Raw genomic sequence first — 18,165 nt, 5'->3', positions numbered from 1 at the left:
GAATAGTGGATTCGTGCGAGCAAATAGGGACAGAGTAATCAAGTATGTATGTGTGTGTATTCGCTGCAGTAAAATTTGCTGCAGTAAAGAGCGTATGGGAGCTGACTAATAATGCACTAAACTAAACTTGGAATCGGTCCTTTGACATCCTTTAGTTAGTTCAGCTCTCTCTTAGTGGGGCTTTTTGGTCCAAGCTAATTCCCATAAGGGCTTTCTTCCTAGAGATGAAAATGAGTATTGACATGCTATTGAATGGCGTTTAAAAAATGCCCCCTTCACGGCGTGTAAAGGTAACATAGCATTACTCTCGAGATTGTCGAAGATATTCGAAATGGGGACAGACACAGAGCGCACGTCTTCGCTGTCGTCATGCGAGAAGCGACTACTGAATTACTTCAACCCGAATCTTTGTTGCTAAAGTGTTTGATCCTCTCTACAGTCATTCTCGAAATCGGCTTGATCAACACACAGCAACTCTTTTCGGGCCCCACTGCCAAGACCTTAGCGCAGATCATTTATTAAGCAGGCCATCAATTAAGGCGCGCCGTAAAATGCACCTTGTATGGTACAGTATCTTGCTACATAACATTACACGATGAGCACAAGAATTCAATGGAATTACTTAAACCCCTTTGGTGGATCTATGCCTAATTATGAGGGGAGTTGTCTGGCACCTTGAAATTCGATATCTCATCCCAGACTTTGATTCACGCTCTCTTCCTATCTGTCGGACACCGACCATCACTTTCAATATGTGTCTCTGGCTTACGAAAGCTTGACGAAAAACCACTATCTCGACCAATACTCGAGTGTTGAAAGACGAACAGCAGCCTCAACGGCGGCAGATGGCGTAGGACGCCACTAAACCTTACTCACCAATAGTCTGTCATTACAATAGGCCCAAAAACATGAGTTCACCTCAATGTACGCCAAAACCTGGCTACTTTCATTCACCCACCTCCCCGTTTGAAATTAAGCTTTTCCTTTGAAACTGGCCAGGAGGAAAATACTACAAGAACCCATCCCGAACACTCCGTGGAAATTACAGTATTTAACTCCGACCTGTATAAAATATCAAGTCTTATTAGTTTGTTGGCAATTAGAACTTTCCATGATAATGCAAATCAATGAAGCGTATGAGTAAACGGAAAAGGGAAAGGGGACCCCCAGAATCTAGTTGTGTGTCATAACTGACCATCACGACGTCAAATCCCAGGCGACTCGTTATCTGGTAGAGCAAATAGCGACTAGCGTTATTTTCTACTTGAACTAGATAGAGCGATCAATGTTTATTAAAAGACGGAGATGATGGGACCGATAGCCGATTGAGTCATATAAAATGGACAGGGTGGCTATTCTCATCCAAAAGTAGGTCCTATGCCAGGGAGCATCTCGACAACAGCATCGTGACCACTCTCGGCAGCCCATGATAATGGTGTTCGGCCATATTTTGTGTCTTTGGCATCCACATCTGCCTTGCCTGTTTCAAGAAGCATCTTGACGACAGCATCGTGACCGCCCTGAGCAGCCAATGATAATGGTGTAGAATTATTTGCACTTCTACTATCCACATCTGCCCTGCCGTTGTCAAGAAGCATCCTGACAACAGCATCGTGACCACCCTCAGCAGCCCATGATAATGGTGTCTGTCCATATTCTGAGTCTTTGGAATCGATGTCTACCCTGCCTGTGTCCAGGAGCGTCTTGACAACAGCATCGTGGCCACCCTCGGCAGCCCATGATAATGGTGTCCGGCCATTTGTGTCTTTGGCATCGACGTCTACCCTGCCTGTGTCAAGGAGCATCTTGAAATGGCATCATGACCACCTAAAACAGCCCATGATAATGGTGTCCGGCCGTTTTTGTCTTTGGAATCGACGTCTACCCTGCCTGTGTCAAGGAGCATCTTGACAACAGCAACATGACCACCCGAAGCAGCCCATGATAATGGTGTCCGGCCATTTGTGTCTTTGGAATCGACGTCTACCCTGCCTGTGTCCAGGAACATCTTGACAACAGCAACATGACCATCCCGGGCAGCCCATGATAATGGTGTCCGGCCGTTTGTGTCTTTGGAATCCACGTCTACCCTGCCTGTGTCAAGGAGCATCTTGACAACAGCATTGTGACCACCCGAAGCAGCCCATGATAATGGTGTCCGGCCATTTGTGTCTTTGGAATCGACGTCTACCCTGCCTGTGTCCAGGAACATCTTGACAACAGCAACATGACCATCCCGGGCAGCCCATGATAATGGTGTCCGGCCGTTTGTGTCTTTGGAATCCACGTCTACCCTGCCTGTGTCAAGGAGCATCTTGACAACAGCATTGTGACCACCCGAAGCAGCCCATGATAATGGTGTTCGGCCATCTTCTCTATCTTTAGTATCAATATCCACCTTCACATTGTCTTTGTGAAGCAGAACAGAATTGAGTAGCTTTGTCAATCCGTATCTGGCAATTATATGCAACAAATTGCTTCCACGAGTTGGAGTACTGTCGGAATAGAGATCAAATTCTCGATATAGCTCTACCCATTGCCAAATCAAAGACTCTCTCGGCCAGTCGAGGTATTTAATCAGATCATTTGAGTCTCCTTCCGACTTCACGCCTTCCTTAACGTGGGATACCCACGATGTTGTGGCATAGTGTAGGAAGGGGAAATCGGACTTATTATACCAGCCAGAGATATTAGACCGACAGATCATGGCCATTTTCAGATAATGGATGCAGCAACGGGATAGGCGATAATGAGCAGCAGGGCCTACCATGTCAAATTTCATCGTCGAATCTAGAATCAATAACCCATGCTTGATGAAGAAATCCTTTACTGACTGGTGGATGAACTGAACGACGGGAGCATTTCTGGACGGTACGATTTCTGTAAGTCCACAGGTCAAGATCTTGAGTCGTCTATTAATATAGTCATCGGTAATGAAGTCATCCGACTGTTCACACTCGTCAAGAGTCTCATATGCGTAGCTAGGATCAACTACCATAGACCATTGTAGCTCGACCGTCGTCAAAGGCCTTGTAGAGAAACAGATCCATTGTATAAGCTTCAAGGCCTCTGGGCGATCTTTCATACCCTGAATAAGCTGACGATATAGTTCATGTAAGCCTTGAGGGATACGTTCGACTACTGCTTTCATCTTTCCTTTTGGTTCCGCGTTTCGCTCCATATATAGTAGGCGTTCAATAACAAAATGCGCCCATAGGAATACACCTTGTGCACGGTTACATATTCCCTCTTGTATTTCAGCATCTATATCGCTTGTAGAGAAGCGCTTTCGAACAAAAGCGGCGATGTCTGCCTTATTCTCTTTATGTAGCACTATAGTTGACCCTTTACGGAGATCAAGAATAGGGTACTCACGACAGGAGAACATGATGCCTAATCGAGCATTTGTTGATGGGAGACTTGAAATCAGATAGTGGAAGTGTCCGATCAGTTCGATGGCCAGTTCTTCGCCGCACTCGTCGAGCGCATCAATAAATAAGAGAACTGAACGCGTTTTCAAAATTCTTATAAGTGATGACTTCAAGAAAGCCTGTAGTTGCTGTAGCTCCCACTTCCACTTATCTCCAGGCTCGCCAATTGTCTTTCGCTGGTTCTCAAAATAGTCGATTAGATCAGTAAGTGCACCTGGTACACACCTGAGTAACTGATGTATGAGAGATCGGTAGAGCCCATATGGGGTTTTTTGAAGTTCTTGGCCCCGTCCATGGAAAAAGAAAGAAATTACCATAGTATTTGCATCATAAATGGCAGGGATCTCTCGAAGAGCATATTTCATAAGTGTTGATTTTCCAGATCCAGGCTTGCCTCTTATCCAGAGCAACCCTCGATGTTGACGAGTCCAGTATATCAAAGTTTCGTTGCTGAGAAGCCATTTACATGTGCCAATGGTAGCGTCTTCAACCTCAAACTGCCGGCTTTCTATTTCGTCGAAAGCTAGTGACTTAAGGCATGCTTGAACTGTGTCTGATAGAGGTAGGTATAGATCTAAGCTCTATAATTAGCTTTTTCTGACACCATTTCTTTTAGATGGTGACATACAATGCTCAGAGAAACGTTTAGCGACTTCAGCCTTCGCCTCACTAACAATTCTTCTAATTCGTTCCCTCACAATAGGATAATCACCTTGGCTCCTGGAGCTATACTTCACAAGGCCTGAATGATCTGTATTAAGGGCAATGTTATCCTCATCTATCACTGCCACTAAGCCTGTGCTTGTAGCTGACTTTTCAGAGACTAGTAAATATGGGTGGCCAGTTTTGCTCCACTTTCCATCTTGAGTAAGCTATATAAAGCGTGTTAGCCTATCCTAGATGCCTTATATATAGAGTTGTTTTACCTCCAAGGTTGGACTAAGAGTGCGCTCGAAGAACGTGACTACATGGTAATAGTCCTTGCAACTGTCAGAAAACTGGTCGGCAAGCCTCTTTAGGAAGGTTGAAGGCTCTGAGTCATTGTCGACGAGCAAGTCGTCGATCAATGCCTTATTTGGCTGGCCCTGGACAAGCGTCCTCAGCTGTTCATTTCGGAGGCCCAGATTTGGTACGCCGAAGAAAAGTAGTCCATAACATGCTTGAGATAGATCAGATTCCGTGGTACTTCGTCTTCGACGGGCACGAATAAGTAACTGGAATAGCTGGTTAATCGTGATGCTATAGATGATCGTGATACTACAGATTATGAATGACCTACCTCTTTGATCAGTAAGCCACCAAGGCTGTGGCCAATAAGGACTATCGGACGTTTAGAAGTCTATTAGAGGTTAGCCAGGCTTAGAAATCAATAGAGACCACTTACACCATCATTCGCTCGAAAGGCAGTGATATGTACTAGCAAGGTACCACCGAGGTCTTCGATAGATTGCTTCGATAAGCTACCTGGTAATGTTGTATCATAACCGTATAGCAGTACTCGGATATTAGGCAGGTCATTTGGCAGGAAGTCGCGTAGCCAGACTTCATCGCTGTCTGTGGATTTCCAAGAACCAAGAGCGTGGCTTCCTAGGCCTGGGATGGCAATGATGCTGTGGAGAATAGTTAGCCAGGAAAACATGGACCACAGCTTGGACCATAGCTTGGACCACAACTTAGACCAGCAGAAGTGGGCACTTACTCGACATCTGCTCCGTTCTCGTCCTCATAGAGTGGTGTGATTCCATCAAATCTACAGGTAAAGATGTATTGGGAACCCTTACTAGATCGGCCTAGACGGGCACATAGGTCCTCACCGGATAGTAAAGTGGTAATAGAAATGGTAGCACAGGCGAAGTGCTTGTCCCTTGGTGTCAAACGGTGACAAGTCATGGTAGCAACAGCCCTCTGCAAGTCTGGGTCCTGCTCAGCAAAGGACTTTATAATATGTTCTAGTTCTTTGGTATCACTGTTTGGGATGTTGTCGACACGGAAGGTCAACCTTTTGGCCATGGCTGCCTCTGGCGGTTGATAAGAGCAGTAACCAAGATGACGATAGACGCTGTAACGACTATCTTGGCCAGATCTGCCCAGATTTCGTACGACGTTACCTCGAATGAAGAAAAATGGGTCAAGAGAGTTGTTGGTGAACGGGCAAAACGAAGATGCAAGGCACTTGCCTCGTTGCCGTGAGGGGTAACAGCCATAAGGCCTGCGGCTGAATACCACATGATACAAGGTCACGTGGCAGAAATTGACGCAGCATAATATGACGTGTCACGCCTATTTCACATGTTTATAAGAGCTTTGGGATCTTCGCTAATTCACATGATTAGTTTGATATTTCGAGCAGGTAAGCATCCATTTTTATATGATGCTGGTGACTATAGTGATATCAGATACAACATAGCCTTTTCGGAACTAGATGGGCCGTCCCGATGTGTGCATAGATCAAATAAGCAGTGGGATTTCTTGCTGAAGATCCTATTTGAATTATTTAAACTGTGCTGCCGACAGACTCTGGTGTATGTTGAAACAAGATAGTATAAATATATCTCCACTCCACCAACAGCTGGTGAAACAGCCTATCATTGTTCTAATACAAGACCCGAAACTCCACTGGTATGGAACGACGGATTTATCTTTAAACAGCCTCGAATTTTTTTTGCACAATAGCATATCCTGAAATCTACTTAAGTTCTCCATTACATATGGCCCTTTGGTCTTTGCTGTGTATTTTGTCTCAGCCACAGCCGATGGGCTATCGCAAACCTCCACTCCTTGATCACTTTGAAAATGAAAAGAAATACCAAAATCAGCATAGAGACACCAGCCACAAATCCGATCAGAGTGCTGAGCCAGTAGCAAGCCGTAAATAACAAGGTACTCGAATATCTCTTATCGGAAGTAGAGACTGCGAGACTGACCTGCATACAGTTCAGGCCGATCGAGAAAAATGCAGATGCAGATATGACGGGGCCTTGAATTCGAGCAAAGTACGCTCGATACTGATAATTCTCCCATTGTCGGTACACCTGTATCAAGTGTGGAATAGCTATTCGATAAAGGTGATGAGAGGCTATCGCCCACTTCTGACACCTATCACAGGTAACGCTTTAAGCACCTATGATATCTGTGTGTCTTCTTGAAGTGGTTGTAAAGTCTGGTTTTCATTCTTAGTTTGCTATCTATTATATAGTAACAATTTGATCACATGACTGCTTTGTTCCATATTCCAACACCCATTGATAATGGCCTTTTCCTAGGGAAACGGGTGCGTAATAGTTCAGTCGGGTCAATCGGATCTCTCCGTAATGATATTGTCCCGAAACTTCGTTTTCCGCGATGTCATTGAAACGAGCAGTGAACTAGCGGAAGCGAGGCCAGGTCACTTCTTCAGGAACCAGACAGAGAGCCGGGTCTTATACGATCCGTAGATCTGATTCGTATTGGATCAGGTAGAAATACGTCCGCAGATACCCGAGTGCGGCTTTTCTGACCTTCGCCGCCGCACCATATTCAGACGGGTCGCTCATAATTGTATCCCAGAATGCGTAGGAGATTATGTACTTAGGAAGGGGTTTAATGGAAATTCGGGTGTCAATACAGACGAGATGTAGCCGAGGATCCTCAGTAACGATGACCCATCGGCCCTTTACTCGCTGTCGATGTAACGGAGAGGTATTGCTACTATCCTGCTTCGACATCCACCAGAGTCTGCCCGATATCGACTCAAGATCCTCAGACCAAACTTCCCGGAGAATAAAATCATACAAGCCTTTACGATCGCTAATTTTGATGCGGGGGTGACCTGGCAAATGATCAACCGATGCATCGAGATCATGATTGAGCTGATCGTCTTTATGGAAGGGACATGGCAATGAAAAGGTTTCGGCGTGAGTCGAAATTTTCTCAAATTGCTAGATTTGGAAATTGCTAAATTTTAGAATGATATTAATGCTGAGAAGTAAATTAGAAAGATTGTTCTACTTGATAAAAGTTGTCGCTAAATAGTGGGTTTAGTGTTCAGCCTTGTGAGAGGCTTTAGGAGCTTCATATAAGTTATCAGTCATCACATACGTATTTCCTCATTCGTGTCTACAACTCGCCTTCGTAAAAAACGGCACGTGCAGAATAGATTCGCCTTTTAACATCGTCAAACAGGAGATTACTTATAGCGGTCAAGCCGATTTCGAGATTTACATTACAATATAAGAAAGAGAGTAGATCCAAAAATTTCTAGGCAATTCCATTGAATTCTTGTGCTCATCGTTTAATATTACGTAGCAAGATACTGTACCATACAAGGTGCATTTTACGGCAGAATATAGCAAATGTGCACACTCTTTTGTGGGTCGGCCACACCGACCCCGGAATATCATTCTTCCCGGTGTGGCCCGAAGGAAAAGTATGTGGCGGGTGATGACATAAGTGTGCTCTAATTGGATATTAGTTTACAAGTGTATTCCTTGAACACTCCGTTTTTTTCCTCACACTTTCCATTAATAACCCATTTTCAATTAATTAATTGAAAAGTTACTTTTCCATCCCCATCTTTCTATCCATCTGCCTTCTATCTATGCTGCCACTATGGCCAGGTTCCTTCGTGATTTGGACGAGTTCAGACGTTATATGGATGACGTTCCAACCGGTCTACTAGCTTTGCCTGATTATAAGCGTGTGAGTGATAAAACGGGGATTGGATTAATGCATTATTAATGGGTTTTATATATAGGATGCTGATAATCGTGTTATCGTTCATCATGGGGAGGTCTTTTGCCGTGTTCGAGATTGTCGAAAGTCAAAGCATGTTTTCAATGAAACTGGCAACTTACGAGTCCATGTTCGAGCTCACGAGGGAATTGAAATCTCTCCAACCAACGTCACTAAGGGCCGCCACTCAGTGGCTCAGGAGGATCAGGTTGTCGGTATGTTCTAAAATGTTAAAGAATCATAAATGGGTTGTTAACGGATTATTAAAGCTTTCTTCAAGTCTCTCTACGGACCGACCCCTCCTGCCACTGGCACTGCCACTATTACGTCTTTGCCGAAAAAAACTTCGCCAACTCCCCACCGTGTGGCCAAAACCATAAGTGGCAAGGCTGCTAAGCCTGAAATCCCTCTGACGAAAAGAGACCAAGTGTCGATTCGAGGTGTGAAAGGATGGTTAAGGACTGAAAAGGGCATTGCTAAGTTCCCAGCATGTAATTCATGCAAGCTTCAGAAAGCTAGTAGGTTTAATCTATTGAAAATCTATTATGAATCCATTACTAATGTATATTCTTTGCTAGGATGTTTGACAATGCCGTTTACCTGTACCTACCTCCAGCATTTCGATTACTCGATGCTTGAGCGTCCTGATGGTCTCGTTGATATCTCTGACGCTATTGATGAGATTTAAATTAGCTTTAATTAAAAAGTTTTTTTCAATATGTGTAAGTGGTTTCTTTGTGAGAGATTATCGACGCTTGCGAGAATCTTGTGTTTCTAAATATTCCAGTTCTTGCTGACGTTTTCTGTTCTCAATTTATGCAGTAAGTAACTATCCCTTAAGCTCTTCTTCGCGAAGTTTATCCTATAGGTGTTGTAAGGTTGAACTTTGACCTTCCTGTAGGGCATTCTCTGAGGCAATACGTGAAAGGTTGTGTCTATATAACTTATTAGTAACCTATTTTAATGGATTAAAAAACATACTGTGAGGTAAGAGTGCGTGATTGTCAAGGAGTCGATTTACTACGTGAGCGAGTAGACTGGCTATCAATTGGCACACCGGAGGTCGAATATCGGGGTGAATTCGGAGCAGTGTCCAAATTTGCATCTAATAGAGCATCATCCTGGGATTGAAAATCTCCATAATCTGTTTGATTACGTTTAACATCTAACAGCTATTATGAGAATTCATCGTTAACCCATTAAGCATAGTTTAGTTCTTACTTTGTTGCATGAATCGGAACATATGTGAATGAACAGAGCTGCTAGCATTATGAGATCGAATGCCATATGTCACACGAGTTGTGTATTCTTCCATATCCTGTATATCACGCTCGAATCCCCTATATATTTATTAATATGATTCATGATAGTTAACGAAAGATATACCGTATGACAGCCTGTAGCAGTGTTAACTGCTTACCACGGATATTGACTTTATGATGGCTTTGCTCCGCCGCATTTATGTTCTTGCGAACTTCATCAAAAATCATTAATGGCATGAGTGATGATCCACGATGAAGACCAGCAGCAATATATTCAAATTTCTTATGCCGCGCCCAAGATTTGATCTTAGCTGATGACTCAGTCACTAATAATATATTAATAATAGATCAACAATCAATAAGTAGTTTATTATACTTACTGATAATGAAATCTAATGCATCTTGATAATCTTTCGATGTTTCTGTATCAAGAATAGATCTCATAATATCACGAGTGTGTTCCCTATGTTCTGACTTCCTTAGTGTTTCATCAATCCCGCGGAAAAAGTGTATTCGGCAAAAGATAATAAGACCACGGATAAGATCCTGGCTTGTTTTAGTAAGATCATTTGAGATCGACACAAGGTAGTCAGCAAGGCCTATCATAGATTAATAAGCCATTAATAAAAGACTAGGAATAGATAATTACCACTGTATTGTTTTGTATCTATATCCATAACAATAGCTTGAATACCTTGGCCATGAACTGGATAGAATTATAGTTGACGGTGTGTTAACTGCCGAACAATGTCAAAGAGCCTTGTAAACATAGTAAAATATGTTTTGCGAGATTCACTCTGGACATAGATACGTCCAAGAGTATAGACTATAAAATAATAGATTAGTAATAGATTAACAATGTAGTAAAAACTCCTTACTTCTTCGATGCTCAGCAATATATACTACAAGCACAATCTCTCTAGTTAAGCGGTTTTTAACCCGTTTAAAAGACATATCAATCTCAAATGATTCAATTTTATGTAATAACTTGGCCGCGGCTGGTGTTATATATATAATCATATCATCTTGGATGTCTTGGATATAGCTTTGCAATTTCGGATTTCGCTCACGTTCGAATATGACCCCGTTAAGATCTTGACCAGATAGGAAATGTAGTAGTTTTTGCTTCCGAATAATCGCTGTAATCGGGTCTAAGTTGGCAAAGCTTTGATGGATATTATTTAATGAACTTGTATTATGATTTCTGCAAAGTGCTTATAGCTCTGGGCTAACCAAAAAGCGTGCTGAAAATTATTTAAACATTAATAATAGGTTAATGATGGATTATGGGTGATTAGTACTTACTAGTGGTTATTAAGGGATCCTGTCTTTGTTCAAGTATCCGGGTAATGATAGCCATGACATCCTTTGGGTGCTTTCGAGGGGGCGGAGGAGGGTGTGAATGTGTTCCTTGGGAGAAAAAGATATAATATGGGCATTGAGTAAGGTCTACTGGAATCATCTAATGGAATTTCACAGTACATGGAAGGTTATGCACCCGACCTTGCCCTTGAATATGATCGTAGTCTAAATTATGGGTTAATAATGAATTAATAATAGGTTATATGAGCATACCACAGAATTTTGAGCCATAGGAATTACTTAGAACAACACCGCACTGCTCAATGCCCCTAGTGTAACAGGTTGAATCCTGGTGAACTATCACGTGGTTGTACCACGTGACCCACCAACCGCATACCTCACGATTCCACCCCGAATTGTTCACGTTCTTCAAGGATTTTGTAAACAGCATGTGCCTAGCTAGTTCTGAATTTAAGATTAGCTTTAGCCCTTCACATACAAAATCCTTCCTCTAACGAGAGTAAAACCCACGACCGACGATAAGAAAAGCGCTCTCAGAAAGTATCTGATCGAGCCACATACGACAGACGAACGAATCGCTCTCGGAAAGAATCCGATCGAGCATACCAACGAATACGAAAAGCTCTTAGAAAGTATCTAGTTGAGCATCCTACAAACGAATTGAAGACGGAAAGCATCCGATTCAAACACGAGAAGAAAACGAATATCTTCATCATCATGGCTGCAAGCGAACCGTCGAGCCCACCCGAGTGGGCCAGGACGTTGATGCAGCACATCAGTCAGACAAGTATTAGTACCGATGAGAGAATTAGAAGACTCGAAGAATTAGTGGTTCGGTCCCAGGAGCGGGCCGCTCCCGAACCACCCACGGAACCACAAGGGATACCAATCGAATCAACCAGCGATAATAACCAGAGTCGACGACCTCGCCCTCGTCTCCCCGACCCCGCGATGTATGCAGGAAACATCTCTGATTGGCCAACCTGGAGAATCTCGATAGAGAACAAATTGCTAGTAGACGGAGCTGCCATCGGTACCCCACAAGAGCAATTCCTCTATACATTTTCCCGCCTAGAGAAAATGGCCGCCAAGAACACCGGAACGTTTGTGAAGACACAACGAAGCGAAGGCAACCCGTATATGCTTCTGGAATATCTTGAGAGGATGTATGGAGACCCTAACGCTCGATCACGAGCAGCTCGGCGTCTACATCAGCTTAAACAGAAGCCCGACCAGCCTTTTTCACGATTCCTTCCCCAGTTAGAAAGAGAGCTCGCAGATGCTGGTGCAACCGAATGGCACGACGAAGCAAAACGACAACTCTTACTAAACGCTCTTAACGAAGATATGACGAATTCGCTTATGAATCGTGGTGTTCCCTATGATTTTATAGGTCTTATCACACGGCTCCACGAAATCGACACTGATAGCGAGACACTGAATATCGCATTAGGCAGACGCCAGTTATCCACTCGCCAGCGAATCCAAAGAGATCAATCAACCATAGCCACAGAGGATAGGATGGACTGGACTCCAACAGTAAACACGAACACCACACAGACGAATTCGTCCCGATTCGTGAACGAAAAGGGACAGGTTCGTAAAGAGGATCAACATCTCGTGGGAAAACGTGCAAAATGGGTCGAGAAAGAAGAACTCCAACGTCGCCGTACAGAAAAGAGATGTCTACGATGTGGTCGAGATAACTGTTGGCAAAGTATATGCCCTTTACTGCCCGCACGGAATCCGAACCAAGTAGTGGTACGGAATGCAGTAGTCGAAGAACCAAGATCGAGCCACCCCCGAAGAAGGGAGTATTCGCCAGCGATCGAAGAAGATGAAGCGGAGAATGATTCGGGAAAAGATTAGCTCCTACACTAAACCGCGAGCAGGAGCAGAAGGGGGTTGAGAAGCTGCTAAAGAAAGAGGCGTCATTCTATGTCGATGCTAGAGTTAATGGAATTCAATTCGCGAAGACTTTAGTAGACAACGGAAGCGATAGCTATGCATCTATCAGCGGACACCTAGCGCAATCTCTTAACCTTCCGCGTATCCCGATTCCACCGCGAATCCTGAACGGAGTCATCAAGAATCAAGGACGGATCACTCAGGCCACATACTTCGATCTTGATGTTAATGGACTACAACAGCAGAAAGTCTTTGCCTACATCATTCCAAGACAGTCAGACGAAATGATACTTGGGACGCCTTGGTTAAAAGATGTCGACGGAGTTTACGCTGCGAAACGAGGGTATTTAGATATCCATTCGAGAAATGGAGAGCGCATTCGTTGTTGGAACCGTATCGACCCGTCAATCGGTCCAATAAAAGTAAAGAGATTGAAAGTACAGCAATCATCTGCGGGAGAAATCAAAGAACTATTCGATAGCGTTTCGTCGCCGGACCACCTCCGAATAGCCAAAGTGACTATGGACGATATCGACAAGGCGCTGCAACCTAAGAAATTCACCGATCCGAGAGCTAAACTTCCCCCACAATATCTCCCTTGGTTAGATGTTTTTAGCCAGGAGAAAGCAGACAAGCTTCCGAGCCATCGCCCAGGGATCGATCATAAGATACCCTTGACACGCGATGGAAATGGTAACGAATCGACACCACCTCATGGGCCATTATATGGAATGAATAGAGAAGAGCTATTAGTTCTACGAAAAACTCTTACCGATCTACTGGGAAAAGGATTCATACGAGTCAGCAAATCGCCAGCAGCTTCACCGGTGTTATTAGTACGAAAACCTGGTGGAGGCATCCGATTCTGTGTCGATTATAGAGGGTTAAACTCCATAACCATCAAGGACCGTTACCCCCTACCTCTGATTCAAGAAACACTACGAAACATGTCGAAGGCTCGCTGGTTTACCAAACTCGATATCATAGCGGCTTTCCATAAGATCAGAATGCAGGAAGGCGAAGAATGGAAGACAGCGTTTCGAACACGATACGGGCTCTATGAGTGGCTAGTTACACCTTTTGGCCTGACTGGCGCTCCCGCAACCTTCCAACGGTATATCAATGAAGTTCTACGCGAATTTCTCGACGAGTTTGTGTCAGCATATGTGGACGATATCATTATTTACTCCGACGGATCGATCACGGATCATAGACGAAAAGTACGCGAGGTGCTCCAGAAGCTAAGAGATGCTGGACTTCAATGCGATATCGAGAAATCTGAATTTGAACAGAGCTCTGTGAAATACCTAGGGTTCATCATACGAGCTGGAGAAGGTCTATGTGTAGACCCGAAGAAAGTTGAAGCCATTAAGCTATGGGAAGCACCTACTAATATCCGAGAAGTACGTGGTTTTGTTGGATTCGCTAACTTCTACCGGACGTTTATACCACGATTCGCAGATGTCTCTGCACCATTGGTGCAGTTGACAAAGAAAGATACGATATTTAAATGGGACAAGGAGAAACAAGAATCATTCGAGACCCTAAAGGACCTCTTTATCTCTGCACCAATATTGGCTCATTTCCGAGAAGACACCGAAACAATAGTGGAAACAGACGCATCTGGATGGGCGACAGGAGCAGTCTTATCACAAAGACAAGAAGATGGGACACTAAGACCATGCGCCTATCTCTCGCGTAAGTTCTCACCTGCAGAGACCAATTATATGATACACGATAAGGAATTACTCGCTATCATCCATGCGCTACGGGAATGGAAGCCAGAGCTGAAGATGGTCCCGCGATTCGTGGTCTTAACGGACCACAAAAATCTACGATACTTTCATAAGGCGCAGGATCTAAGCGAACGACAAATGAGATGGGCAGACATCCTGGCCGAATTCGACTTTGAGCTACGATATCGACCCGGGAAACAGGCGATCCAACCAGATGCTCTATCCCGGCGAGGACAAGACGAACCTAAAGGAATCTCTGATGAGAGGCTCACGAATCGTTTCCGGAAACTCTTCGAATCAGTAACAATCCGTAACAATAGCACTGAACCAAGTCCACCTTTAGACTTTGATATACCAGTGGCGATGTTTGAAGAAGCAGAAACGCAGGAAGCATGGAATAACGCGCGGAAGGAAGATCAAATATACCAGCAGTTCGCACTCGCACTTGAAAAGGGAGACCGACGAATCCCTGCCGAATCGAACCTGAAAATAAGCCTATCCGAGTGTGACTTAGATGAACGAAATCTTCTACGCTTTAGGAAAAGGACATGGATTCCAGACAACGAACCACTACGCACAACCTTGATCCAGAAGGTCCATGATTCCTACACGACTGGACATCCAGGACGGGACGCAACCTATACGATACTGGCCCGTAGATTCTTTTGGCCAGGAATGACGAACGATGTACGGAGATTCTTAAGGAATTGCACCATTTGCGGACGAAACACGATTTGGAGAGATTCGAAGCAAGGCCTACTTAAACCGTTACCGATTCCACAACGAATCTGGGCCGAACTATCCATGGATTTCATCACAGAACTTCCACCCACTGGGAAAGAAAGAGCGACGAATTGTCTAGTAATTACTGATCGGCTATCTAAAGGAGTGATCCTAATAGATATGCATAGTATTACTGCGGAAAGCGTCGCAGATGTCTTTATGAAGCATATTTATATGCATCATGGTTTACCGATAGCGATCACTAGTGACCGCGGCCCACAGTTCATAGGGGGGTTCTGGCGAATCGTGTGCGAAAAGCTAAAGATTCGACGCCGATTATCTACCGCATTCCACCCCCAAACTGATGGAGCTACGGAACGCGCAAATCAAGAAGTCGAACGAATTCTACGCGCCTTTACTACGTACGCACAGGACGACTGGGCAAGTTTACTACCTATCGTAGCCATGGCGATCAATAACCGAGACGCAACCTCTACTGGACTATCTCCATTCTTCTTCACACACGGATACCATGTCGATCCAGTCGAAGTGATAGAAGTCCAAGCAGAGAAAGGACCAGAGATCGCAGCGGAAACGTTCACGAACCGGCTACAAGACGCCACCGATTGGGCAAATGCAGCGATGGCTATCGCCCAAGAACGCCAACAGGAACAAGCGAATCGTTCAAGACGAGCCGCTCCAGTCTATAATATCAACGATAAAGTATGGCTAAACCTACGGAATGTACGCACGATACGGCCTTCAAAGAAACTAGACTGGCTTCACGCCAAATACACAGTTCTAGAAGTGCCATCCTCTCATACAGTGAAGCTGGATGTGCCAAGCGGCATACATCCTGTCTTCCATGTTGAGTTAATAAGACCCGCGGCAACGGACCCGTTACCGTCACAAATCGTGGACGATTCGCAACCGCCTCCGCTGTTAGTCGAAGGAGATCTGGAATACGAAATTGAAGAGATCCTACAAGCAAGGACGCGAAAAATTGGACGTGGATCGCGGAGGGAAGCATTAGTGAAATGGCGAGGATACGCAGAACTGACATGGGAACCTATCGACGCAATGGAAAACTGCACAGCTCTCGACACCTTTGAACTACGATACGGACCAATTACGACTTCGAATGGACCCCGGAAAACAGGAGAATAGGAGGGGGGTATTGTAACAGGTTGAATCCTGGTGAACTATCACGTGGTTGTACCACGTGACCCACCAACCGCATACCTCACGATTCCACCCCGAATTGTTCACGTTCTTCAAGGATTTTGTAAACAGCATGTGCCTAGCTAGTTCTGAATTTAAGATTAGCTTTAGCCCTTCACACCTAGGAACTATTCCACAGAATAAAAATTCTAGGAAAGATATATCAATGTTACCATTCTGTTTAAGGAGCTCAGAATAGTGGCTATTAAGGCTGGTAGCTGAATTCGAGCATATGATATATGCGTCAAATGTGCCCACAGGTCCCTTAAACGCCAGATTAGTATGGATGATTTTTCCTTAATAGAGAAATTCTTACTGGAATATTGCTCCATCGGAACATTGGTCGACAATTATCTCTCCAATGGTTCCCACATGAAACCTTCTGAGTAAAGAGGGATTCTGCTATATTATATTTCCTATTAAATTATAAGTAAATGGGAGCAAAGATATATAAACATATGCATACACATAAGCAGCTCTCTTCGCTTTTTCATCTTCCAAAAATGGTATTCCGTTTTGAATTTGCTCAATATGCCGTAAATCCTCTGGTGTCACGGATGAATGAGACATATATTTTAGGCCTCGATGCGCATATTCACATAGTTTCACGCCTGAACAGGTAGAAAGGCTATGTTTAAAGGAAATATTACCTAGGAATGACTGGGTGTTGCTTAGACGATCCCGGTATTTCTGCTTCATTGCATACTGAACCTGAGAAATGATAATCCATTAATAATAGATTATAATGAGATGAATTACCACTTACACTCTGAACACTGCGTAAGGCCATGAGTTCTGAGCCCCTTGCCATATGCACGATATAGGCAAAGCCGTCAACATCTGTTGCAGGGTATTCAGGTAGGTCTTCACTATACAAGACATAGCGAGTACGAAGCCGATTACGCCCACCACCAGCGATCAAATCAATAAGAAAACCTTGTTCCTAAAATCCATTATCAGCGCATTAATAATGTATTAATAATGTATTAATACATTAAGTTTCATTCTTACTTACGTCTCAGTCAAATCATCAGTATCAGGTGTGGCCCTAAGGACCATCTCCATCTCTTCACCAAGATCAAGCTCTGCAGCCATGATAAGGGTATATTTGTGTAAGGCTTATGTGGTGCAGCAAGTATGGGAATGGGTGGTATGATTTGTGTGAAACGTATTGTATTCGCTTAATAATATGGTCACCTGACTGGTGTGGCCTGAGGTAATCTGGGTGTGGCCTAGAACATTCGGTGTGGCCGACCCACAAAAGTGTGTGCAGGCCACATCGGTACTCATTTTACGGCGCGCCCTAATTAATAGCCTGCTTAATAACTGATCTGCGCTAAGGTCTTGGCAGTGTCGGTCAAGCCGATTTCGAGAATGACTGTATCACACTGATGAAGGCAGATTCTCAAATCCCTTTGCAATTGCCGACCATGATTACGCCCATGAGTGTGTCGCCTAAGAGAAGCTCTCAGAGTATCAAGGGAAGCAAATTCCTCAGTTTTATGGATTCTTCTCTCTTGATCTTCCATATTTTGTTAAAATACGTACCGTTCGCCTTATCTTGATGCAGTATATTCCTCGCGCATCAACAGCAAACAAATACAGCAGATTTTTCACAAAATAATCGACAGCAAATGATGAAATCGATCATCAATTGAGAACGAGGCTTTTGAGCGACATGCCATTTTGTTTGAAAGTTTACACCATAAGTCATGAAAAGAGATACCGCTTAACACAATCTCGAAAGAAAGAAGATAGTTGGATTATCCCAGAGATTTAAAGAAGCTTTTGTGGAGTGGGTTTATCGGCCTTTGAAACGTACCGGGTCTTAATAAGTGCTAGTCTATCTTT

At 44.0% G+C, this 18,165-nt stretch overlaps 5 protein-coding genes across 5 annotated transcripts; 1 reads left to right on the top strand and 4 right to left on the bottom strand.

Moving 5' to 3' along the window:
* Positions 1-1,358: 1,358 nt before the first annotated feature.
* N7495_007762 (uncharacterized protein) lies at positions 1,359-5,441 on the bottom strand (the record flags this gene model as incomplete). Its single annotated transcript, XM_057210413.1, has 7 exons — positions 1,359-1,789; positions 1,825-4,005; positions 4,060-4,303; positions 4,358-4,645; positions 4,711-4,770; positions 4,816-5,041; positions 5,131-5,441. 7 exons carry the CDS (start codon positions 5,439-5,441, stop codon positions 1,359-1,361), a joined length of 3,741 nt encoding a protein of 1,246 aa, XP_057059956.1.
* Positions 5,442-6,133: 692 nt separating this feature from the next.
* On the bottom strand, positions 6,134-7,348 carry N7495_007761 (uncharacterized protein; the record flags this gene model as incomplete). The annotated part of the gene is made up of 2 exons (XM_057210412.1): positions 6,134-6,355; positions 6,857-7,348. Coding segments are annotated over 2 exons (714 nt in total), but the record flags the coding sequence as incomplete, so codon positions are not given.
* A 670-nt stretch (positions 7,349-8,018) lies between these two features.
* N7495_007760 (uncharacterized protein) lies at positions 8,019-8,829 on the top strand (the record flags this gene model as incomplete). The annotated part of the gene is made up of 4 exons (XM_057210411.1): positions 8,019-8,108; positions 8,164-8,356; positions 8,411-8,659; positions 8,720-8,829. The coding sequence occupies 4 exons, from the start codon at positions 8,019-8,021 to the stop codon at positions 8,827-8,829; spliced, it is 642 nt and encodes a 213-aa protein (XP_057059954.1).
* Positions 8,830-9,351: 522 nt separating this feature from the next.
* Positions 9,352-9,847, bottom strand: N7495_007759 (uncharacterized protein; the record flags this gene model as incomplete). The annotated part of the gene is made up of 3 exons (XM_057210410.1): positions 9,352-9,481; positions 9,528-9,729; positions 9,784-9,847. The coding sequence occupies 3 exons, from the start codon at positions 9,845-9,847 to the stop codon at positions 9,352-9,354; spliced, it is 396 nt and encodes a 131-aa protein (XP_057059953.1).
* Positions 9,848-16,664: 6,817 nt separating this feature from the next.
* On the bottom strand, positions 16,665-17,409 carry N7495_007758 (uncharacterized protein; the record flags this gene model as incomplete). Its single annotated transcript, XM_057210409.1, has 5 exons — positions 16,665-16,716; positions 16,781-16,925; positions 16,965-17,025; positions 17,081-17,257; positions 17,371-17,409. The coding sequence occupies 5 exons, from the start codon at positions 17,407-17,409 to the stop codon at positions 16,665-16,667; spliced, it is 474 nt and encodes a 157-aa protein (XP_057059952.1).
* Between the last annotated feature and the right edge of the window lie 756 nt (positions 17,410-18,165).

Source organism: Penicillium taxi (genome assembly GCF_028828555.1).
Source record: "Penicillium taxi strain IBT 34144 chromosome Unknown utg000005l_segment0_segment0, whole genome shotgun sequence".
Taxonomy (NCBI): Eukaryota; Fungi; Ascomycota; class Eurotiomycetes; order Eurotiales; family Aspergillaceae; genus Penicillium; species Penicillium taxi.
This window is presented reverse-complemented; position numbering and strand designations above follow the sequence as displayed.